This window comes from Mastomys coucha, unplaced genomic scaffold (genome assembly GCF_008632895.1).
Source record: "Mastomys coucha isolate ucsf_1 unplaced genomic scaffold, UCSF_Mcou_1 pScaffold21, whole genome shotgun sequence".
Classification (NCBI taxonomy): domain Eukaryota; kingdom Metazoa; phylum Chordata; class Mammalia; order Rodentia; family Muridae; genus Mastomys; species Mastomys coucha.
In genome coordinates, this window is record NW_022196904.1 from 154835045 (window position 1) to 154860818 (window position 25774).

Consider the following 25774-nt stretch of genomic DNA (forward strand, 5'->3'; position numbering starts at 1 on the left):
GGTCTACTCTGGACCCCAGACCAGACAGACTGGAAGGAACCCGAGTCACTGGGCTGGCGGAGTTCCTGTGTGCCTGGTCCCGCTGATCTTATGTCAATTTTTTAACCTTCAGTGAAGATTTATTAAGAACTATTCGTGAATAATGTAAAAGCTTCACAATGTCACCTGTGATTATAAAGTACTAACATTATCCCTAATACTATATATTAGGGATATAATATATAAAAACGCTCCAGGTTTTGCTACTATAAATGATACACTGACTAGCATATTTGTCTGTTCTTTTATCCTTATTTTGAATTATTTTTATTTAAAGAGATTTCCTTAAATGAGACCTATTGCGTTAAACGGTAGCCTACCTAATGTAGGCTGAGACCTATTGTGTTAAATGGTAACCTACCTAATGTAGGCTGAGACCTATTGCATTAAGTGGTAACCTACCTAATATAGGCTGATGAACTTCTTCCCAGGAAGGATGAAAACATGTACACTCTGCCTAACAAGAAATGAAACTAGCCATCTCATTCCATCTTTATCCCCGCTCATTATTTGTAAAAATATTGACAATTTTATTAGCAAAAAATTGTAATCTAACTCATATTTCCTACTTTAGGGCTAATTGTATTTCCTACCATATAAATTGCCTATACATGTTCTTTGCTCATTTCTGTAGGATCTTCAACTTTTCTTGCAATAATTGTTCCTATATGTGTTAAATTTATCTACCCACAAGCTATCATATTTTCTGTTTTTATGTATTAAGAGTTATTTTATTTTTGTGGGGGAGGGTTATTTATTTATTTATTTATTTATTTAGAGACAGGGTTTCTCTGTATAGCCCTGGCTGTCCTGGAATCCACTCTGTAGACCAGCCTGGCCTCGAACTCAGAAATATGCTTGCCTCTGCCTCCCAAGTGCTGGGGTTAAAGGCATGTGCCACCACTACCCAGCAAGAGTTATTTTTAACAGAAGTTAGCAAGAATGTAACATTTATGGTATCATAAATTCTTTTATCTAAACTGATAAAAGCTGAATCAGTTTACAACTTTTTCCAAATATTCCTATTTGCTTAATCTCTTTGTTCTTTCAAATAATTGTTATTATCTTAAATTCTGATAGAAGGCAAAATCCATGAAGATTTTAGTTATATTAAATATATGCATTTCATTTATAATTAGTTTTCTGGTCTTGTCTCTTTCTTACAGCTCTTGGGACCTTCCATTTTTGTTTTTATTAAGCAAATGAAAGAACTCAACAGTTCCATCCTCTTCTTGAGTTCCTCGGGAGCTGGAACCAACCAGAAGCTGCAGTTAGACTCCAGCCTTAGCCAAGATGGATACCCAAGACGGTTTTCTCTCTCTTGAGGCAAGCCCTTTAGTGTTCCTTCCCTGCCTCTCCTTTATTAAAGGAGTCTAGTTACTTAGGACTGAAAAGACGGAGTAGCTAGCATAAGGTCTTTTCTATCATGCTCTGTTAACCAAATGAGTCACCTGACAGCCCAGATTCAAATGACATAGTCACCACTTGGTGAGGGAGGAGCTTCTGCAAGTTAGAAAGTCTGTTTCTTTGGGTCTAAATTGTCATATTTCTTCCATTCATCTTGGAAAAATTCTATTCAAAAATGTATTTCAAGTCATGTTGCTGTAATTATCTGTATGTTTTTCTCCTTTACAGTTTACTGACTAGTGTTGGATGGATGAAAACGTTTATTCATCCTGTTTACTTATCTCGATTCTTCTAAGTAAATAACCATACTGTTTGAGAGAATAATAGCATTTTCATTATTTGTCAATAGTTAAGTATTTTAATTCTATCTCAGAGATATTTTACTGGCTAAGATGCATAAGGTAAACCTAGTAAGAATGCACTTTTAGTTTGTTTCTGTTATATATTTTCTTCCCTCCCTTTTCTCTTCCTCCTCCTCCTCCTGCTCTTCTTCTTCTTCTTCTTCTTCTTCTTCTTCTTCTTCTTCTTCTTCTTCTTCTTCTTCTTCTTCTTCTCCTTCTCCTCCTCCTCCTCCTCCTTCTTTTCTTCTTCTTCTCCTTCCTTCTCCTTCTCCTTCTTTTCTTCTTCTTCTTCTTCCTCTTCTCTCTCTCTCTCTCTCTCTCTCTCTCTCTCTCTCTCTCTCTCTCTCTCTCTTTCTCTCTCTCTTTCTCTCTCCTTTCTTCCCCTAACTCTTCATTCTTGAGGTCAACCCAACACTTTTCACAGACTACTGAGGCTTTCTCTCCAGTCCTGTTGCCTAATTGTTAAAAATATAAATATATTCAAAGGTATAATAAACTGGACCTCAAAAATCAATGCTCAATTTCTCAGAGCTAAATTAAGTTCCATATTTGTATATGCTCATAAGATAAAAGTAAATAGGAAGGTAGTTTTCATTCTGGGTAAGTACCATTCAGGGAGGAGGCAATAAACAAACAAGGAACAAAGTGATAAGTATGTCTTAGATAATGTAATACTTTTACCCCTAAAATGCCAATTAATTTCCAAAATCAACCATAGCTATTATACATCCTATTGATTCTTACAAGCAGGCGGTGTCTCTTAATAAATATAAGACATCATAAATCTCAGCAACCCTTTCTTCCCAAGACTAACTTATGCACTAGATGTGATGAGTCACATACACAGGTAGGATTAGAATATGATTCTTGTACTTACAGGTGGTGGATATTCATACTGTGGAGCAAAATCTTCAGAGTATGTTGTTGAAAAACATCTGTGAAGGAGAAGCCAAGACATGAGAAAAAAAGCTGACATGAAACAAATATGTTTCAGGAAAGATTGACACTGATAATTTTTTTAAGTCCAGTCTTCCCAGCCCCTCCACAGTTTTACCTGTCTTCAGCAAGCATTCCTTGAATTACTTCTAATTCTTCACAAGGCAGTGTGTTCCTGTACTTTGCTACCAAGTCCCATGTCTGCATCTTAGGTGCTCTGTGGTCTCCAGATTCTATCAACCACTTTCTTCCTCAAAAATCCTTTGACCTCATACTCCACATTCTGTACTAGATAATGACTAAAGAGATTGTAATAGATACCCAGGTGTCTAAGATCACAGACTGTCCACAGCCTCCACCTCCTAACCACACAGAAATGCTAGATGAATCATTTGTCTTCCACCAGGTATATAAGCTAGCCCAGCTCAAAAGGAAGTCCCTAGAGTGATGGAGATGAAGACACACACTATGAAAACCATGAAAGCTGATGTCCTAAGCCTATAAGGCAGAGTTTTAACTGTAGGCAATGAGTAAGCAAAGTGATCCTAGGCTCACTGTACTCGCTTACACATTAAGGAAACTAGGCAAACCCTAGCTACAAACCAAAAGAAGTCTAGTTCCTATATTTAGAATTCTGGGTAAAGAAGAATTTGTTCTTCTATAAAAATGAAACTGTACTTGTGTTACCAGCAATATTTTAGAAATGGATATTCAAAGAAAATATCTAGGTTTTTTGTTGTTGTTGTTGTTGGTTTGGTTGTTGCTGTTGTTTTTGTTTGTTTTTGTTTTTCTCTTGTTCAAAACAACAAAACCCAATTTAGACAGGCTAATGGATCCAGGTGGAAGATTTATCCTGGTGGCCACTACCAACTCCTGCCAGTTCTCTCAGTGTTGCTTCCCAAGTAGCAGCAGCACCTGAGGGCTTGAGAGTTATGAGAATTCAGTCTTTCCTATGTTTGGAGAAAGACACAGTGGATAGCTCTATAGGTGCCCAAATATCTTGTGTACATTTGTATTTGTGTATAGCACAAGTACATCCTTCTATATATTGTAAGTTACCTCCAGATTGCTTATACTACTTAACATACTGTAAATGTTAAGTAGCTTAAACATTTCATTGTTTCAGAAATAATTGTTCTTTAAAGTCTGTATATGTTTAGCAAAGAGTTGGGTTTTTTTTTCAAGTATTTTCATTCCATGATTGGCTGAATCTGCTGATGTGAAACCCATGGGTATGATTCCAGTTAAGTCTTATCCCAGTATCCTGAATTAGAATCTCTATTGGTAGGGCCCAGCATTCTATAGTTTAACAATCCCTCTAGAGAATTCTGATACACATTTGAGTTTGAGTACTGCCTGAGTGAAAGAACAAAAGTAGAAATTCACACAAGAGGAGAGAAGTCCTAAGAGGAGGGGGGAGAGCTGATGGAACATATGTGATATGAAAGTCACGGTATGTGAGCAGAGGCATGCTAGGATTAAAGGTTTAAATAAAGATGGGGATAAAGAGATGAGGAGGAGAGGTTGGGGTGAGCTAACTAAAACTAGGACTGTATGAAGAAGTCTTACGAAAATCTACTGCTTTGTAAACTAATTAAAAATACAGTTTAAAAAGAAGTCTGAACATAAGTAGCCTGTAATGGGGGGGGGGAGAAGTGCTTCACCAGAAGATATAGAATATTAAATTAGAGCCCCCCCCCCCACAACTCAAACTACCGCCATTTCTTTTGGTTGTCCACTGTAACTAGATGGTAAGGTAACTTGCTGAAAACACAATGCAGAGTGGTTGAAGGACACAAAGGGAATCAGACAAGAGCTAACCTGGACGCCTGCTCCCTGCCAGATAGCTTGTATGGTGCTAGAAAATGCTATGTGGGCCACTGGGAGAGAAAAGCAACCAATGGACTTACTAACAGTGCACTCTGTCTGCTACAGTGCCAACTTCTCTACCATAGCAACAGTGGCATGGCTGTTACGTATTGGAAACCAATAGCTTTCCAATTGGATTTGACGATTGCTTCACAGAGGGGAATTCATGCCTGGTACTGTAGACCTGTAAATTTCTTCAACAAAATTATAGAAGAAAACTTCCCTAACCTAAAATAAGAGATGACCATGAACATGTAAGAAGCCTACAGAACTCCAAATAGTTTAGAGCAGAAAAGGAATTCCTCCCACCACATAATAATCAAAACACCAACTGTACAAAACAAAGAAAGAATATTAAAAGCAGTGAGGGAAAAAGGTCAAATAACATATAAAGGGAGACCTGTCAGAATTACACCAGACTTCTCACCAGAGACTATGAAAGCCAGAAAATCCTGGGCAGATGTCATACAGACCCTAAGAGAACACAAATGCTAACCCAGGCTACTATATCCAGCAAAACTCTAAATTACCATAGATGGAGAAAACAAGATTGAATATGGGAAGGATTCCCAGGTGGAGCAATCTCTGGATTGTCTTTCCTTCAGTCTCTGCTCCATATTTTGTCTCAGCCCTTCAAAGGATAATAAATGCAAAACTCCAACACAAGGAGGGAAAGAACATTCTAGAAAATGCAAGAAAGTAATCTTTCAACAAAACTAAAAGAAGATAGCCACATGAACAGAATTCCAACTCTAGCAACAAAAGTAACAGGAAGCAGCAATTACTTTTCCTTAATATTATTAATATCAATGGACTCAATTCTCCATTAAACATAAAAATCATAGACTATCAGACTGGGTATGTAAATAGGACCCAACATTTTGTTGCATACAGGAAACCTACTTCAGTGACAAAGACAGACACTACCTCAGAATAAAAGGCTGGAAAATAATTTTCTAAGCAAATGGTCCTAAGAAAAAAGCTGGAGTAGCCATTCTAATATTGAATAAAATCAACTTTCAACCTAAAGTGATCAAAAAAGATTGGCAGGATTAATTTAGTAAAAATAGCCATCTTGCCAAAAGCAATCTACACATTCAATGCAATCCCCATCAAAATTCCAACTCAATTCTTCACAGACTTAGAAAGAGCAATTTGCAAATTCATCTGGAATAACAAAAAACACAAGATAGCCAAAATTATTCTCAACAATAAAAGAACCTTACAGCCATCCTATTGGACTGATTGAGCACAGGGTCCCCAATGAAGGAGCTAGAGAAAGGACCCAAGGAGCTGAAAGGTTTGCAGCCCCTTAGGACGAAAAACAATATGAACTAACTAGTACTCTCAGAGCTTCCAGGGACTAAACCACCAACCAAAGAGTACACATGGTGGGACTAATGGCTCCAGCAGCATATGTAGCAGAGGATGGCCTAGTTGGTCATCAATGGGACCAGAGGCCCTTGGTCCCTATGCCCCAGTGTAGGGGAATGCCAGGGCCAGTAAGCAGGAGAGGGTGGGTTGGTGAGCAAGGAGAGGGGGCAGGGAACAGGTTTGCTTGTTTGTTTTTTGTTTTTGTTTTTATTTTTCCCCTAGAGGAGAAACCTGGAAAGGAAATATTATTTGAAATGTAAATAAAGAAAATATCTAATAAAAAAAAAAACCAAAAACTCCGAGCGGTGGTGGCGCATGCCCTTAATCCCAGCACTTGGGAGGCAGAGGCAGGCGGATTTCTGAGTTCGAGGCCAGCCTGGTCTACAGAGTGAGTTCCAGGACAGCCAGAGCTATACAGAGAAACCCTGTCTCGAAAAAAACAAAACACAAAAAACAAAAAACAAAAAACAAAACAAAACAAAACAAAAAAACCTCCATAGTTAGGGAGGTCAAAAGCCCTAGGAGGGAACTTAGTACTGTTTTGATAATTGGGCATGCTGTTAAACTATCTTGTAAAAATTTATGTTTAAACTAGCACAGCTCTCAACCTTGGTCAGAGAAGCTTCTTTTGCAGTAAGAAACAATCAATGTAGAATCTCATAATTGGTCATAAGTGTTGAGAAGAAGTGTTCAGATCTAAATTGGTTACTTATCAATACCCATCCACATACCTCAAAGCTCAGAAAATATCGCAAAATGGGGGGTGGGGGAGGGCCAGAGAGAATTGAAGATGGGGAGGACTTTCGTGTGGTGGTGTCTTCCAGACATGACATAGTCATTGCTTTTATGCATAAAACTTGCATAGTCACTCAACATTCCAGCATGAAGGGGGAGAAGAGCTACTAGCAAGTGGTAACTGTTAGAGGAGGGGGTCATTTTTCTTCTTTGGGACCTTTTCTGTGCTCTGGTGGATGGCACTACACTAGTAAGTATGCAGGCAGTACTAACTGGACCCACCGGTGAGTGGGTTGCTAGAAAAAAATTAGAAAAATTAGGAAGAAGAAAAAATAAGAACAGAGGAAAAAGGTGGAAGATAGAGATGTGGCATGGGAGTCAGGGGAGTGAGGAGACTGGAAATGATTAAGATAAATTGTATACATGCATAAAGTTATCAAAGGATAATTAAAAGTTATAAAATGAAACAGATGTCCAACTTTTTAACCTTCAAGTCAGTAAATAAAATTTGAAGGGCCAACTTAATAGAAAGAAAGAGAGAAAGAAAGAAAGAAAGAGGAAGGAAGAATTAAAGAAATAGGAAAAACTTAGCAATCTCAAAAAAATGAAGGATTTAATACTTTTGGCTTTAAATTGAATATCACACTATTTCTTAAAGGTCAATCTATATGTTTTAATACTTAACATGAAACTATTTTCAAAGAAAGCTTAAAAGCAAAAAAAATATGCAAACATACAATCAAGTATTAGCCAAGAGATATATTCTTCTGGTAATAGGATATAGAAAAGATAAAAATTTAAAAATCATTAGCTATAGAGACCATTACTCATGATTAAAAGAACAACTCACCAAGAATATGCATAAGAATCGTGCATCAACACACTTACAATATGTAAGATATGTAAGGCAAAAAAGGCAGGCTCCCAAAGATAACACAGTCACAGAAGAAGACTATAAAACATCCTTCTCACCACTGGCTTCTTAGTCCCAGATCTACCCATAGCCTCCAAAAACCACAAACAAGGGTAGGTCAACAACAAAAAGAATTAATTTGCACACTTGTGCCTAAGGAGAACATATGGAGCATGGAAAATACTATTTTAAATAAGTTCATAGCCACTCCTGCTCCAGACCCAACAAACCAAATCAAAATGGAACTGTTTGTGCCAAATTCCATGCCAGGCAGCCACAACTAAATTACTTCATGTGTTATTTCAAGGATGTGGGGACCCAGACTATTTTAACCTTTACAAGGAGCAAAAGCAACTCAAGTGAGTCTTTTGTTTCTGCTTTCTTTAGTACTCTCTATCAAAACAGCCTTGTCTGCTTAGCTCATGGGAACACTCCGTTTTCTTTTATAGGATGTGGTATTTTCTGATTCTAGAATTGTGAATAAAACCCAAAGGGGACTTTTACATTTGCTGTCATCTTGACTTTTGCTCTACATGCTTCAAATTGTATGTGGATAGGTTTTTAAAAATCTGCCTTATAGAGCTAAATCAAAGGGCACACGAGACCAGATTCTGGCAGAGATTTCAAGGGAAGAGAAGGTAGCAAAGGCCTGTGGGTAGACAGAACACCATGGACGTCACCACCAGAAACAGCATCCTACCCTGATGGGGAGAGGTGCTGTGATGGGAGGATCTGAATCACTATTTTCCAGCAGGAATGAACAGAATGACAGTTCTGAGAACACATTGTTTCGGGAACAGAGAGGTAACTAAGAAATTGAGGATCCTGGAGCTGTAATGCAGACCTTCAGTGGCAGTAGGCTTCTACTTCATACCCCACCCCAATTGTCAATTAAACGTTACTTCAGTGGTCTAGCAGAAGATGGCACTCTTGAACCAAGATAATGAGACAACTTCCTGCATATCCCATTTCCCTCAGTAGTATTAGCTGGATTGGATGACCTGGGATTGTGGGAAAACCCAATTTAATTAAAATAAACAGAAGTAGGTAACTCCACTATGGGGACAGTGAGAATCAAAATTAAACTCATGAATATCTTTTCCTCCAGAAATACTCTTCATCACTGATGGAGCCTTCTATCAGCCTGTTTCTTTAAAGGTGTACTGCAGAGCCTAGAAAATGAAACAAGAACCAGTATACTACAATACTTAGAGTAGAAATGCAAAATGTTGCTCTACAAAGAGGAAAAAATTTAAAAATCCCAGAGAATTCACAAAACATATCAAGCAAATTCCAAACAAGGTTATCAGATACAAGATTGTTATACAAAGGAGTTTACCCACGTACCAGCAAAGAATGGCAATGTGGAGGGGGGAACGCGCTCACAATTGTTCCACATTCTCCAAGTTTCCTAGGAGAATATATACAACTAAAGCTATCTGATACATCTATGAAGGAGAACTTATAAAATTTTATTGATTATAGAATAATTCTTTACTTATGAATGAGACGACTCATTGATGATGAGCATTTTTTCACCTGACTGATTAAATGTCGTGAATCAGAATATCATGCATTTCTTGGGACTTGAAAAAAAAATCCTAATAGACATAGAATTCCATAAAATGGAAGTGGAATGATGGCAATTTAGAAAAGAAGGACAAACTGGTTAAACTCATTCCACAAGGTACAAAGGAGTAGTATAATGTCACAGTAATTAGACAGTGCTGTTGCTGTAGGAGTTTACAAACAGAGCTCAGAAATCCAACTGCTTAAGTGTGGCTGTGCAGTTCAGATGGAAAGGACTCGATGACGAAATGGTGAGCAGAATAATATTGCAACAACTAGCTAGTCTCATGTTACAAGCACGTATGGGCATTATGCATGAGCTATGCAGCTTCTAAGGGGTTAGCAGTTTGATATTTCATATAGGATGTCTTTTCTTCTAATGGCCAAAACAATGCCACACCAAGTTACGAAGGAAGTTCAAAGAAGATATGTGTATACATTTTACCAAGACAGAATTAGTCCCCAGAATAGACATTTTTAAAACTTTCATAAATGAGCTTTTAAAAATACCAAAAGGAAAATCAACTGAAGCAACACACAGGTGATTTGCAAAAGAAACCAGGAAGGGTCGTTGCTGTTGAACAATAATTCAACTATAAATCCAGTAATTAGTGGAATGTAAAGTAAAAACTACAGTGCAGTGCCATTTTATCTACATTAGATTATTAATAAAGAACCTTTATAAACGTTTATGAAAGTGTTAAAGAATGAGTCTTCATGTGCTCTTGATGTATCAGGAATCCTGTGAATATGGGGTTAAAGGCAGATCTGTCAGCTCTAGAGTACAGCCAGAAGACCACAGTGCCAATACACGATCAGTCTCAATGGCAACCTACAGCGAGTTAAGCCATGCCCGGGAAGTGCTGGGAGCAACCTTGTGCCTTGCGGATCAGCTTTACCTCCACCTTTCCTGTCTACAGCTGATGGCCCCAAAGTCAGACTCAGGGATCTCTTTGGGGGATTTCCCTTAGTAGAAACCAAAAGAAAAGGGCCAGTCACTCTTCAGAGGTAGGAGCTAGGGAATGTAATGTCTCCACTTCAGGGAAGAAGCTACATGAAGAAATTGCTACAGGACTGGAATCCTAACTGCAGGCTCCCCCATGCCATGCAGTCTTTTGCCATGCCACACTTACCCTCTGACTATGATGACCTTGTCTCCTGTTACCTACAAGAGTCCCACTCCAGAGCCCGAGGCCATTAATCACCTTAATCATATAATTCCCCTTGTTCAGCGTCCAAACATTCAGATCGTAAGCTGGCTCTCCATATGGCTTCCACAGAGAGAGGATGCTTCATTAGGCTGACACAACTATCTGATATGCTTCTGGATGTGTGTGTGTGTGTGTGTGTGTGTGTGTGTGAGAGAGAGAGAGAGAGAGAGAGAGAGAGAGAGAGAGAGAGAGAGAGAGAGAGAGCTTATTGAGCACAAGTCAGTCTCTGTGAGTCAGATAACTGCTGAAGCACAGTTAAAAACAGCCTTTCTGGAAATATAAAACTGAAGACCAGATGCTGGTAGATTCATGAGGACAATGCTACCCTGTCTGGATGTCTGGAAGCTGGACAGCTGGCTTTCATCCACTACCACCCACAGTTTGCCACACATACCCTCATTGACCTTTAACAGGTGCATAGAAAAACCAAAGGTGTTTTGTGAGATGAGCAAGTCTGATACTTATCATTAGAACTGTGGCATTAGTTAAAATATCTACACAAGCATGAACACAAGGCAAAATGTAGATGGGTGACAAGATGATGTACCCCCAACCCACAGAGTTCCCCTAGCTTGCAAAAACCTTAACGTTTAATTGCTGATTTCCTATTTTGTCCTCAGAGTTAGAACATGTATACAACATACTTACCATATCTCATGGTTTTATCTAAATATGAGTGACTCAAAGAAATAAATAATTAATTTCAAATTAATCTCTCCCATGGCAACAGTAGAAGAACCTATTACTAAGACAAGTCTAGCCACTGATAGGCAAGGGATATCCACATTACAGGTGAGAGGAGAAAGCTTATGCACTCTGAGAAATTACATCCCATTCTTAACCATCATTTTCCTTTAAATTGTATGTCAATCCAGATGCAATAGTTACAAGTCTGTAATCCCAGCATTTGGGAAGTAGCAGCAGAAGGATCAGGAGGCCAAGGCCATTCTTGGCAGCGTGGCAAGTTGGAGACGAGCCTAAACTGCATGAGATACCATCTTCCCCTGACAATCTTACAGTGAACTGATTTGACTGCTCTTGTCATTTCTTCCTGCATTTACCTCCTGATTAAGTCAGATAAAATTCATTAGCTGTTCAGCAGCTTCCAAATACAGGGAACTTTTTAGAAACTGCCTAAGAAGCTCCAAGATGGAGGACAAGATGAATGGCAGGACAATTTGAATCTGCAGTTATCCTGATCCAAGGTCAGTAACTTGCTAAAAATTCCTAGCAGTTTTGTAAGCTTTCTACCCTCCTATCAGGAATGCAATGATATGAGCCAAATTTTCTCCTTTCTGCTTTGCCCTTAAGTTATTCTGGAACATTCAGACAGTCACTTAAACACTCTGCATCTTAACACCTCCCATTCATATTTATTCCATAAATATTTATAAAAATAGATGAGTGGATTAATTAACAGGCAATCAGATTCCTAATTTCTGTGCTTTAATTTCTTTTTCCACACAGTTAAGGTCAACCCCACCCAAATGACCTTGGATGTCCTTTAGGAAGGACAGAAGGCAGGCAAAACATATGGAGTGTGTTATATATATTTAAAGTGTGATTGATGAAACACTCTACCATCAACTGGACCAGACAAAATAAAAACCATCTTCTACTGATATCTAGGTCCCTTCCTGATTTTTGAAAAGTTACTGTATCCCACTGAGCCCTATTTGGTAAGATTTATTGCAGCATCTAGAGTATCCTGCAATGATAATATCTCGTTACTCTTAAAAGAGAGTACTCAGTTGTAAGGTGGAGAATGGATGACAGGGACAAAGCTGGGGGAAGGAAGCAGCTTTGATACTGATATTAGCAACTGAGGATGGGTGCGTCTGTCCTCCAGTCTCAGTCACCTGTCTGAGATGTTGCCACAGCAAATGGCCTCATGCTCCTCTGGCTACCTAAGCTGGGCGACAAGGAACCAAGCTGAAATTATCGCACCACCATAATTAACCAGTAATTCAGCCAATGTCAGTTCTTTCTCAATGCATCAAGAACCTGCATGCTTCTCTCTTGCCATGCTATCATTGCTGGGGAGCAGGCTCTTATCTTGCCTTGATATATTCAAGAGGCTCCTGATGATGGTCTCTCTTGTCTACTAGTTTGTGCATTTTTAAACACAAATATCTGTTTTTTTTTACCCACTGCTTGAAAACTTTTCTCATCACTGACATGAGCAACCCCAAATTCCTCAGGCCCTTCTCCCTCAGCTGTCATGATTGCAGACTCACCCTAAGATAGGCCATGCTTCCTGTATCTCAGGAGGTCCTATGTCCTCTGCTGAAGGGAGTCCTTTTCTTCCACTGATCTCGCAGCTCAGTTGTCACTTATACATGGAAGCCCTTCCCAGTCTCAGTTACATTGCTGCCACCCCTAGCACACAGCACCTTGCAGGTTGATCCATTTATTAGTCCAGCCTCCCTTCTCTCTTGCTTTTCTCCACCTAGAACCCTTCCAGAGTCTGCTCACAAGGTGTAGGATGAAGATCCTGGAGAGAGGGCTTCGTTTCAGCTCTTAACTTTGTTACTTCTAGAATAGCTTTGTGTTTGCAGCCTAAGAACCACCCTGAGACTATAAAGATGAAAAGTAGCTAACTTAGGTCCCTTAAGACACTTTTTAGCACCATACCAGTCTTGGACTCCTTGCCCTTAGAGTTCATGTCAGGTGGCCAAATGGATCCCTTACTCAGGAACTTCTAGCTAAGTTTTCTGTTATTTTAGCCGAGCCTCTTACTTACCAAAACACCAGTATTGATTACTTTTCCAGCCTCAACTATCAGACAAATGAGCCTGTCTTTTGTATCTGTACTACTAATGTCAAACTTCCTGATGTAAAATAGGCAGTCATCCAATGGATTTGTTGGAAGAATTTTCCTCAAGCCTAATAATTTTTGGAAGCCATTTAAAAGAATAAGGCATCCATGTTTAAGTATTTACTTTATGTAAATGAAAGCACAGACTCAAATATAGACAGCAACAAAGGTCTCTGTGATTCTACAAAGGTTCCTATTTTCTTTAAACCATAGCTCTACTTCTACGTCTGTGTATAGAGATCAGCTGAAGACTTGAAATGACTCTAAGTACTTTCCACATGACAGCTATAAACTTATAATATTATAACTGCAGATTCACCCCAACACTCTCCCTGACTCTGTGTGTTCTTTATACTCTATGCCTTTTGTTCCACGGATCTGACAGCTCAGGTGTTACTCTACCTGGAACTCTAGCATGGGACATAAGGAAATGAAAGATGTGTGTGAACTCCCCCATTGTGGCAATTTGAAAATCTTCACCACTCATCTTGGGCTCTGTTGTGGTTGTTTTTTTCTAAATGAAGATTGCTTATGTTTTTGGTGTGCTGTTTTACTATCCTTGAATGCAGTGTTAATATTAATTATTAGTGTCAAATAATTAATAGTAATACTATTAATACAGCTAAACTCACAAAAATATCTTCCCACTGTTGTCTTTTATTTTGGAGTTTGGATACTCATGATTTACTCTCTTAGCAAATGTCACATGTGCAATCCTAAGGGATTAACTCCAACTCCTAACAGCACAATAGATCTCTAGGATTTATTCATTCTTCAGGATAGAAATTTGATAGCCTTGGATCAACATTGTTCCATATACCCCATCTTCTATGCCCTGATAACTAACATTCTGCAATCTGCTTCTAGGAATCCAACCTTTTAGATTTCACATATAAATAACACAGTGCAGTATATTTTTATGTGTACACTTTACCCAACATGATGCTCTCTGATTTCACCTATTTTTCAAAATAGGATTTCCATGTTTAAGGCTCCACTGTATATGTACACCACAATGTTTTTCTCATTTACCCATCAAAGGATTCATGGGTTAATTCTATATCTTTGCTTATTGTGGATTATGCTCCAATAAAATCCAGTGTATAGATCCCTCTGTGAGATATAAATTCACTTTCTTTGAGTATATACACAAAATTGTGGACACTACATCATAGAACAGTTCTATTTGAAAAATCTTGAGTAATTTCTGTACTGTTTTTCACAGTAGCCCCTGAACTTTACATGCCCAGCAACGTATAAAAGTTCTAATTTCTCCATATGCACAGCTAAACTTGTCATTTTTGTGTCTTTGATAATATCCCTCTTAAAAAGAATGAGGTGATACTTCATCATGGCTTTGATTGTGTGTGTATATATGCATGTGTGTACATGTGCATATGGAGGCCTGAAGTCGACCATAGGCATTGCTCCTTAGGAGCTAGCCTTCTTGTTTGTTGAGACATGGCCTCATCCATTAGACTAGCTGGCTAGCCTGAACTCCAGGCAACCTCCTTTATTGACAATGAGCTTCAGGTGTCCTTCTGTAACTGACCCACTGAGCTCCAGGGATCCTCCTGTCACAGGCCAATGAGCTTCAGGTGTCCTTCTGTAACTGACCAATGAGCTCCAGGGATCCTCCTATTACTGGGCTCCAGGGTCTTTCTGTCTCTGCCTCCACAGCACTGAGATTATAAGCACATGGCACCATACCCAACTTTTCACAAGTGTGCTAGAGATCAAACTCACGAAACTCATGCAACCACTTTACTGACTGAATCCTCAGACCTTGGATTTAATTTTTTCCTTTTCCTGATTAGGCAGGTTGAGCACCTTTTCATATGCCTGTTGTCCATCTATATGTCTTTTAACAATGGCTATTGAAATTTATTGCCCACTTTAAGTGACAAAAGAGTTTATTGATTATTTCAGGTATCAACTCCGTGTCAGATAAGACTTACAAACACTTTCTCATTTTGCTGATTATTTATTTTGCTGTGCATTAGATCTTCAGTTTGATGAAATATCATTTACTTAACTTTGTTTCTGTTGCCTATGCTTTTATGTCCTTTTCACTAAGTTATTGTTAAGACCAAAGTCAAGGGGTTTTTCTCCTGTGTTTTCTTCTGGGATTTTCATAGTTTCCAGAATTATGTAAGTCTTTAGCTCATTTTGAGTTATTCTCTCACCCACCTGATTCACTAGTTTATGAGTCCCTGACATTTGACCTGCATGCATCTCTACTTAGCAATGGCAAGAATATTCATATAGGTCTAATATTGGAAGAAATAACTACGTAAGTGTGGTGCTTAGAGACATGAAGATTCTCAATTATCTATCTCTGTAGATTCAAAGCTAGTAGCATAAAATAGCCACTTTATTATCTCTGATTATTTGGTGGGGTGATTGGGCTCAGCTGGGTTTTTTGTTCCATGCGATATCAGAACCACTGTGCTAACCGAGACAGCTCACTTTGACTCTTGGTAGTTTTTCTTATTATTATGTAAGAACTCGGTAGGAGATGCCAATATGGCTGTTGTCTTACCTCTGTGCAACTGCTGTATGCATTTTAAGCTTCCCAGTATATCAGCTGGAGTCCAAGAATCAGAAAGTAGAAAAAAAAATTTTTTTTTAAAGTCTGTACTGAGAAATTTGGAATCTCATTTCTGCAACACTGCCACAACCGTCACAAAGCAAGCCCAGCAGCAGAGGGAGTCAAATAACCGATGACTCTTTCTGTCACATGCAGAGAGAGGAGGAACTACTGCAGCCACCTGAAAGGCTGACAGCCACAACAGACCATCAATGACGCCTAACTCTGTCATCTTGATTAACTCTTTGAGCATATCTAAAATCCAAAAGGTCCAACTTAAAGCTCCTGTAATGGATTTAGATGTAGAAGCTAAATAGGGAACAAAGAGCAGTGTGCATCAGCCATTTGTCAGCTGTCACATCAAACCTCTATACCCAAGAGACACTACATCACGTGCTTTGATATAAATTTTGTTATCAAATTATTTGAATTAACATGCAATGATAGCAAGTGGAAAAGTTATTAATTAGTACTAAAACATTCCTTGCCAAGTTACAGAACCCAAATCTCTCATCAAGTCAAGACGTGTACCGCTACCCCAAATATGGTTATAAGGAAAAGCATCCCACTGATTTGGCAGCATATACATCAGCCGAGAAGGGGTACACCACCGAAAGGAGTAGTGTGAAGAGAAATAGTAATTATTTGGCTCTGTAGTCTTTTCAATAAATTCAGTCATCTAGAAAGGCACTATCACTCAGTACAGCAGGCAACCAACGCCAGGCCCAGAAGGATGATCACATGATCCTGCCTTATAGGAGAAAATATCTACCTAGAGTCTATGCGTGCCTGAGTAACCAATAGCTCCTCATGCTTAAAAAATGAAAAATTTTATTTGAACAATAGAAGCTTAGTGTTCATAATAGCTAACTTTATGTTAACTTGACTGGGCCAATAGATACCTAGAGAGTTAGTACAACATTATTTCTATGTATGCCTGTGGGGCTGTCTATGAAAGAGATTAGCATTTGAATGAGACTGAGTAAGGATGCTCCCCATCTATGTGAGTGCACATCCTCCAGTCCAGGAACAGTCCTAACACAACAAAAAGCAGAAGAATCATACCTATTCTCCTTGTGTTGGGATGTCATAGTCTCTACCCTCAGACACCCAGAGCTCCTTGTCCTCAGGACTTAGGATTCTGAACTTACATGTCATCCTCATTCCAAGTTCACATGCCTGGAGAATTGGATTCAGGGGTTATGCTCCCCTGTATGTAAATTATACCAATGGCTGTTCTGGTTCAGAAAGCAGCCCTTCTTAGGCTCTATGTGAGCAGATTCCTGAAATAAAACATCCCCATGTACAAACAGTGCCCCAGGGCTCAGGGTCCAGCCTGCTTAATGTAACAATTATTATCCCCATGTATACAAAAGAAAATAATGTACAGAGAACTAAAGTATAAATCAAAATTCTAATTGTTCTACCATTCTGCTGAACAACACACATCTCAGACCCTAAGGTTTTGTGTTAATAAATTATTACATTGATTATTGTGTGTGGGTGGTGGATGTGCTCACAAGCCATGGCATGTTTGTGGACATGCAAAGACAATGTCCAAGAGTCAGTTCTCTTTTTCCATTATGTATATCTTGGGAATTGAACTCAGGTCATCAGATTTGGTGGCAAGTGCCTTTACCTGCTGAGTCATCTCACCGGCATTTAAATGTATTGGCTTGTTATTATAAATGCCACCTGTGAGAGTTTGGATGTATTAGTTTGGTCTCTGTACATATGCTTTACTCTATACAGAATGCAAACGATGAAATCAATTTACAGAACACTTAGGAGAAATGGATTAACATATACAAAGCCATTGGGATAGTGTTGATACATAGCTGTTTGGGAATATTTGCTTTCATTAGTTTTACTCTCATATTTACAATTTATTGGAGCCCAACTCAAACTTGAGTAATGAAGGGAAATACTAGTATATACAACATTCAAAATGCCCATTTTCTAGGTCTGCTTATCTTGACTTACAGATAGCTGTTGCCCCAGGAGCAGGACATCCTCAGAACTTGAAACGAGAACAGGAAGAGGCAATTCCTCCAAACTCCATTTCCTTTTATAGCATATTCCCTAAATGTTCCAGTCTGGGCCATGGGACCAACTCCTGGGCTTGTGGGAGGGTAAAGGGAACAGACTCAACCCAGTCATCACATGGCCTAGCTGAATTACAATAGATGGAAGCAAGGGCTGCCCAAAAGAACAAGCCTAGACACACAAAAGGTAAAGGTCCTACAGGAGCTGGAGATAAGAATGAGGTTCAGATCTGTTTCCTTTCTGTTCTCCATCTTTCCTCCATGCCCATACTTCCTGTCATGGTTTCTTTATTATTGTCTATTCCACATGTTCACAGGGGCTTCTTCTTTTTTTTTACAGTGTTTTCTTTCTCAAAATATGTTCAGCAACAAGATGGTATTTCACCAAGAGACAAGCCATCACACGGTAAACAGGAAAGAAAACAAATGTCTTCCTTCATTCTTTCAGAAGGGAAAAGACAAAGAGAACAAACATATTCTTGTGATTTATATGCAGTCCCCCTTTCCTCCCAAGAGTGCAGCAGATTTTAGAGATGCTGGCTGCCTCATGAGAGAAATGAAGTACAAGAATTACAACTGTGGTCTGAGCTTGCTACCGTCACTGTAAAGAGCCCACTTCATGTGCATGGAGAGGAGCTCCTTGCCAATAATGGACACTTAACTGCCCCAACTACCTTTTGGTCTCATTTAATCTGCCTATTTAGATGCCTGTCCCCTTGCAGCCATTAAATTAGCACAGGAAAAGGATTTTACAGATCATTTGGTTCAAACCCTTCATGTTCCAGATGGAAGCAAGAGAGGTTTATTAGTCAAGAGCAAGGTCACCTAGTAGGTTCTGGGAAGGCCCAGAAGTAGGTCCCAGCTTCCCTATATATATTGTTCTAGTTCTGAGAAGTCATTTGTATCAAAAGCTACTCAGTGACCAATATACTGTTAATTTTTCTTCTATATTATGGAAATAAGACATTTATTGCCAAATTTCAATAAATATGCACCAAATGCTGTCACAGAGGACATAACAATGACAAGATGCAGGACTTAGAACTGACTGACCTTGTGCCAAGTCTTCTTTGGGTATTCTCCACTCAGCAATGGGTGCTGAGTACTGGATTTCTCTCAACTAATGCCAGCTCCTATGGACATACTTCTTACTCCGAAAATACCTTGTGCCAGAATTGAATTTTCTTTGTTCAAAAAGGAAAAAAAAAGAAAGAAGGAAGGAAGGCAAGCAGGCAGTAAGTAGGCAGCCCTGATTTCTCCTAAGAACTCTTAATACAGGACCCCACATAAGTGTGTGTTTGTGTGTAGATGGGTATGTGTATGTGTGTATGTGTGTGTCTTCCAATAGCTAAGACCATCACATAAAATGAGCTTGTATTAGATGATCAGATAGTCAAGGATCCACTTAAAAGTGAGTTAGTTTTCCATTCCTCATAAATAGTATATCCAAATTAAGTTAAATTTACTTTAAAGGCAAGGGAAAAAAACTTAAGTTAGCATATTTGGTGATCCATGCTCTTATTCTCTTTGCTATGTGTATTAAGGAACTGTGCCTTCCCACCACTGTCTTTACCTTGACTGTACACATGAAATAGAAGGAATGTATATTTAAGATTGTATCTCAAAGACCAAGAGCAAAAGAGCACTGTCGGTATCTAAATGATCTTTGAGCATCCTTGATTTTTCAACCCTCCCACTACTGGTCATGGTCAATGCCTTGGGAACTCATGGGTAAGAAAGAATATGGATGGATCTCAAGGGAAACACTAGATAACTCAGCCTCCAAGTCTACAAATGTCATTTCAAGTTTGTGTCTCTGGTGTCAATTGTAGTCTCCATCTAACTGCTTTCTTGTGTTACTCTGGGTCTTCAAAGGGAATGAAACTGACAGAAAAAAATATGTTTACTAAAGAGGGAGTTATTAGACTGTTTTACAGGATGTGATGGTAGTTTAACAATGGTTGTCTCACACTGAGAGGGGAATAATCAGTTGCTTAGTACATGAAGCTGGATGTCCCAGTAGTCCCAAGATGGAACTGAAGGCCTGGAGGATTCCTAGAGAGATGCTGGGATTTGGTCTGTATTAGAACCCCAAAGAAATTGGTTCTCACAATGAGGGACATCCTCTGGCAGGTACTACTCATATTTTAGGATGGATCTTCCTGCTTCAAATAGTCTGATCAAGAAAATCTTTCTCAGGAGTGTCCAACAGTTTGTTTTAGTTGATTACAGATACCATCAAATTAACAAATCAATACTAACCATCACATTTCTCCATGGCAATTTTTCCTCAGCCCATGGCACGTGAAGAACACATTCCTCAGAGAGCCTTTTTCCCTAGCTAAAGTCAGGAGTGTTAAAACAGTAGTAGGAAATACTGCAGTTGTTCTTATATCTAGTGTTTCATTGAAGCATCTGCTACCCATTTATGAATAAATAGTGTTTTTGTCATATTAGTGCAAAGTGATGTAGCTGCCATGGGTTAAATTATAAGAAAATGAAGCAGATAAACCATCACCATTAAAACATAAATGCCATTATGTAGAAATTAAGGTAACCATAGGTCCTAAAAAGTAAGGCTATACCTACATTCTATTTTTTTTGTGAAGAGGTAGCATGAAGTTTAAATTTACATTATGAATACAACTTTTCTTTTATAAGCTGAAGTACATTATTTTGGTCCATTGAGCAAACTCATTCTTATTCATTGCCTTTTAAAGTTGACATTTAACTTCCTCAGCTGTACTGCTAGCAAACAGCAAAGGAATTTTTAATATTCAAGAGAGTAGATTTCAAACCAGCACAGAGTTCTGCCATACGTGGCATACTGTTATTAATATACATTCACTGAAAGGAAGAACTACATATGGAATTAGATGAAGAGGGTTGGAAGTTGCTCACATATTTATTTACTTGCTCATACTCACAAATCAAATTACACAAACAAGTAATTCTTGCAATTCCAACTAGTGCTGATTTCTAGAAGATGTGTTCTAAAGCATTTACTAAAATAGATTTGAAAATATTTCAATCTATAGGCCTTGAATCCCTAAATCAAATAAGATAGGAATAATCTTCCTTTATAATTTTCCCTTATAATTTGTGGTGCAACCATAGAAATAGACAATTTGTTGAAGATGTAACTATGCCGCAGCACGCGCGCGCGCACACAAACACGCGCGCGTGTGTGTGTGTGTGTGTGTGTGTGTGTGTGTGTGCAAGATCAATTAATGGGAAAAAAAGACCATGAATTTGAAAGAGATCACAGAGTATATGGGACTGTTTGCGGGAAGGAAGGGAAGGAGTAAACAATGTAATTATGTTATAATCTCAAAAATAAAATAAACTTTTAAAGATGTTATTTTCAACATCTTTTAGAAATTGGAGCCCAGGAGAACACAGAGAACAGAAGAGACAAGAGAAACAACCTTTTATTGCTCAAGAGGAGAGATAGTTGATCCCTGGTTTAGAAATGTTAATCCTAGATCAGCAAAGGAGTTATGAGAAAATATTTGCTTGCAGGAAAGCTCCAACCCCCGCCTCCTACCTTCCTAGCCCCACCTCAGCAGGAGATGCTCTCACTGGAAGGGGTAAAGGGGGAAGCCCTTGGTCAACCACACAATCTGTTGACTCTACAGTGTAGAATTAGTACCGATGTTTCCAGTAAGATTACCCTTGCCTTGCAGGACAAAGGCTGTCACCTACCAGCTGGAAGACTGGAAGCCTCCCCTAGGAACAATGGCCTGCTGTACATCCCTCCAGGAAAGCTGCAAGTCAGAAAGCCTCAGGTTTCCTTCCTGTCCCACCACTAACCACAACCATAAGTGACCAAAGGATGATTGCCAGCTTAGAAAAATGCCTCCGGGATAGTCCACTCACAAGTAAGAAACCGGAAAAAAAATATGAAGCAGAACATATTCAGGAGAAAGAAAATCAAGAAAAACGGTTATTAATATCCTAAATGCAGAGAAAAATTTCCTGTGGGTGTGAACTCCGGTAACAAAAGGGGAATTCAAAAGAAAGAAAAATAGATGTTACAAAATAAAACAAAGTAAGAGAGAAAGAGAAAAGCCAAGAAAACCGGAGGGCGAAGACAAGCAACACCATCTCCAAATAAATGATTTGCAGGACAGAGAACAGAGAAGATGGAATAAACCCCTATATGCTCCTACTTCAGGTAACAGCAGAGTGGTCACAAGGCCAGCATCAGTTACCATTGTGAGTCCTGCAATACACAACTGGATACATCTCATCACGCTCATGAGTACATTGTTATGTATTTAAACATTATGAGCAATGTGCCTTCTTTAGAAAGATGAGTGGGTCAGAATGACAATTCTTGCTAACCTCACATAAATGCATTTCTTTAACCACAAAAACGTCCATGTCTTGCTGTACCGTCGACTCTCTGTTCACTGCTAGGCTCCTTCCTAAGACACTGTCACAAATTAGCAAACACTGAACCATGTACCATGAGAGGACATGCAGGTTAGATTCCTGCAAGCCCCTGGTGGGTTTGGGTTTGGTTTGTTCCTATTTTGTTTGTGTTAGAGACAGAGTCCTACTGTGTAGCCTGGATGGCCTCAAACATGCAATCCTCCTGCCTCTGCTTCACACCTTGCTATGGTTAGAAGTGTGAAAGAAACATCTGTAAGCCTATGTTCATACTTGATCAACCCACAATCTTATTTCATGTGTCTGCTTAAAGATACCTTATTTAGAATATATTCACGGTTCCAGAACAAATTGTTTTGGGAGTGGATTCTATCCATTTCTTGCTGTATAGTCAAAGTCAGGTGAATTTAAGTACCAACTATTCTCTGTAGTTCTTGCCTGAATAAAACTTCCTTAACGCCTGAATTTTCTTCCCTCCAAAAGGCATGCCATAGCGCTCTTGCACTTAAAAACAAGACACCTCGCCCACTCTAAATTTTGGCAGCTTTTGAAAAATGGGACTGACAAAGGCATGGAACTTAGCAAAGGACAATGCTTAGCTACTTATGAAAAGGACACGTGCTCATGTGTGAGAGCCGCAATAGCAACACACTATCTTTTTTTTTTTAACCCTCAGCTAGAAGTGTGTGCACAGGTGACTTGGATTGTCTGATCATGTGCAGATGATTTCATCAGTTTCGCAAAGTACTGTTTTTTTTTTTCCTATGCATGTTTCTTTTCCCTATTTTGAGAAAGGTCTCACTATGTAACTCCAGCTGACCTGGAACAACACCTTCACTAGAGGGTCCCAAGTGCTGGCAAAACAAGCATGTGCCATCCTGCTGTCATTTCAGGATGACAAGTAAATGTTAGAGAATGGAAGAATTCACAAATAAGCACTACATTATTTACTGTAGTCATTGTCATTACTATTGTCATTATTGTTAGCTGATGCTATGCCTCTTTAAGGACAAAGTCTGTTGCTAAAGTTCCAGACATCGTGTAAAGGACATTTTGTTGACCTTGGGACATTCCTCACTCCAGTAAACTAAGCTGTTGAGTCAACATGCCATATAATCAGCAGCAGTTTAGGAACAACTTACAGTTTTCTCGGATCTGGTGGGGATTCCATAGGAACATCCCGAAAGCCTGTGGCAGGTAATTCAGGGTCACTGTAAGACAGTAACTTTTTAGAAATGTAGCAGACGGTCACATTTCAAAGCCATTCAGAACTAATTTGGGGACTATGACTTTTTGCAATGTTTATAGACTTTGAAAATGATAATAAACCGATGAGAGATTTTTATCATATTCTGTCATTACTTTGGCTGCATTTTTCAATAATTACAATGTAAAGCAAAATCTATTCAATGTATTTCTCTAGAGAGGCACTCTCCCTAGTGTAGGGCAGCAGACATGACCACACAGAGCTCCTACCCTCAAGGACTCTCTCTGTCTCTCTCTGGAGGAATGCCTACAAAGAAATAAATACCCGTGAAAGACACTTCAAATATGCCAACTGCAAGAACAGCGGAGCCAACAGTCCTGGTTAGTGACAGCTTACCTAACTCTGACTGTTAGGCAATATTTCTAGGCACCTTTCATACTTTATTGCTTCTACACATCAGAACATGTCTCTGAAGTAAGCATTTAAATAATGCCCATTTTACACATGTGCAAACAGGATCATAGACACCAAATAACTTTCATGAGTAAATTGTAGAAGCAATCTTCAAATAGTTAAGTAAGGTAGGTTCAGGTAGTCAGAAAACCATCTAAATCAATTGTGAGTCTTAGCTGAGTCTAGAACAAGTCAAGCCTTCATTGGTTAACAGAGGTGAAGATTCCTTTTGCAGACAAGGGTAGAGGGTAAGCAGAGTGAGACACTTGCGACCAAGCATTTGGCACATGACTGGGATCACTCGCCTCTTTCCTATGAATATCAAACCTGGGGTGTGTGGGTTCTACAAGCAAAAGAAGAGGCAACGAATACCTTTCCAAAATCCCAGAGCATAGTATTTCATCATTCACCAAGGCCTTTTTCTTCTTCTCCACAAAGTCCTTGTTTACAAGAACTTGGGACATCTGTTCATGTGCTTCTGACATCCACTTCTAGAGAAATGAAAGCCACATATAAGAAAAATTAATCACCAACAAGGTCAGCCACTAAAATATTTCCCTGCTAGGGCATATTCTGATTTTAATTACTGATTCCAAGTGACATTTAAAACATGAAAAATAGTTCATAGCCACAGACTGTTTCATCATAAGTATCTGAAAAGAGCAATTCCTGTGTGTTGTTGGAAAATAAAAACCAATTAGTTTCTCCCATAAAATAGGAGGTGATCCTTCAACTAGGTACTGACTCTTCCTAGTTCCCTTTTTTCACCCTTTCTGGAGTGGTAGGTTTTTTTTTAACTTCCTTAAGAAATCTAAATCGTTTTCAGGGTCTTCAAAATGTAATCATCATGATCAGTGTTGTTCATTCTCTTCCAAGAGGTACTCAGGGGATTATTGAGCAAGTACTACTGTCAGGGATCATCTTAAAATTACAAAGAAGATCATGTGAAGAAGCATTGTGGGTAGCATCCAGGGGACTTTAGAAATGGAAGTTCTTGTTTCTAAGAGGAGACTGTGGTGAGCTAAGGATTCATTATTTTTACCATACATTTGCAGATGACTAGGACTCACAGGGAAGCAGAATTTATCACTAAGAAAATGTATTATTTTCATAGCCAAGAAGACTAGATTTCCCAAGACAACCAGTGAAACTCCAGAATACATTATACCCCAAAGAATGTTATTTTAAAAAAAAAAAATAGAGTGGAGGGAACCAATCTTTGGAAACTGAAGTCCTTCGTCACAGAATTATCACAGTTATAGTCAAAGGCATAGTTATAGTACCGTTTGGTTAGCACAGGCTCTGCTGTAGCCACTCAAGGCAATTTTAACCAGTGTCTTTGGCCATGGTGCCCTGATCTAGGTCACAGCCTTCTAGTTTCTTGGCTTCCCTGACCACTGATCTCAGAAGACCACAACCTCCTGAATCGCTTGGCCTCCCTAGACCCTTTCCCAGCTCAGATATGTTTATTCTTGGATTTTCCTACTCACAAATTAGGAGCAAGGAAAACTGTAATAAGCCTTATATATCTTAACAGAAAGAAAAAAATTAAATGTATCTTAGGGGGAAGGTGAGAAGACATTATTTTGTTTGAAGGTATAAGATTTTTAAAATTAACTTCCTATGGCTGGACAGAAGACTCAGCGGTTAAGAGGACTAGCTGTTATTCCGGAAGGAACTGCATTCAATTCCCAGCACCTACATGGCAGCTCACAATTGTCTATAACTCCAGTTCCAGGGGATCTAGCACCTTCACACAGATATACATGTAAGCTAAATACCAATGCACATAAAAACAAATTAATTTTAAAAATTTAACTTCCTAACCTTCTGAAGGTTATATGAAGCAAAGGTGTTTCCAGATAAGGAAAG

At 38.9% G+C, this 25774-nt stretch overlaps 1 protein-coding gene across 1 annotated transcript in view; it reads right to left on the reverse strand.

The window, feature by feature from the left end:
- CUNH9orf135 (chromosome unknown C9orf135 homolog) overlaps positions 1 to 25774 on the reverse strand; it is a 105336-nt gene that overhangs the window by 20281 nt on the left and 59281 nt on the right. Inside the window, exons 3-5 of the mRNA XM_031384795.1 lie at positions 24275 to 24393; positions 23385 to 23453; positions 2665 to 2722 (exon numbers count right to left, since the gene is read on the reverse strand). Coding sequence (XP_031240655.1) covers positions 2665 to 2722; positions 23385 to 23453; positions 24275 to 24393 — 246 coding nt within the window. The remainder of the gene's footprint in view (positions 1 to 2664; positions 2723 to 23384; positions 23454 to 24274; positions 24394 to 25774) is intronic.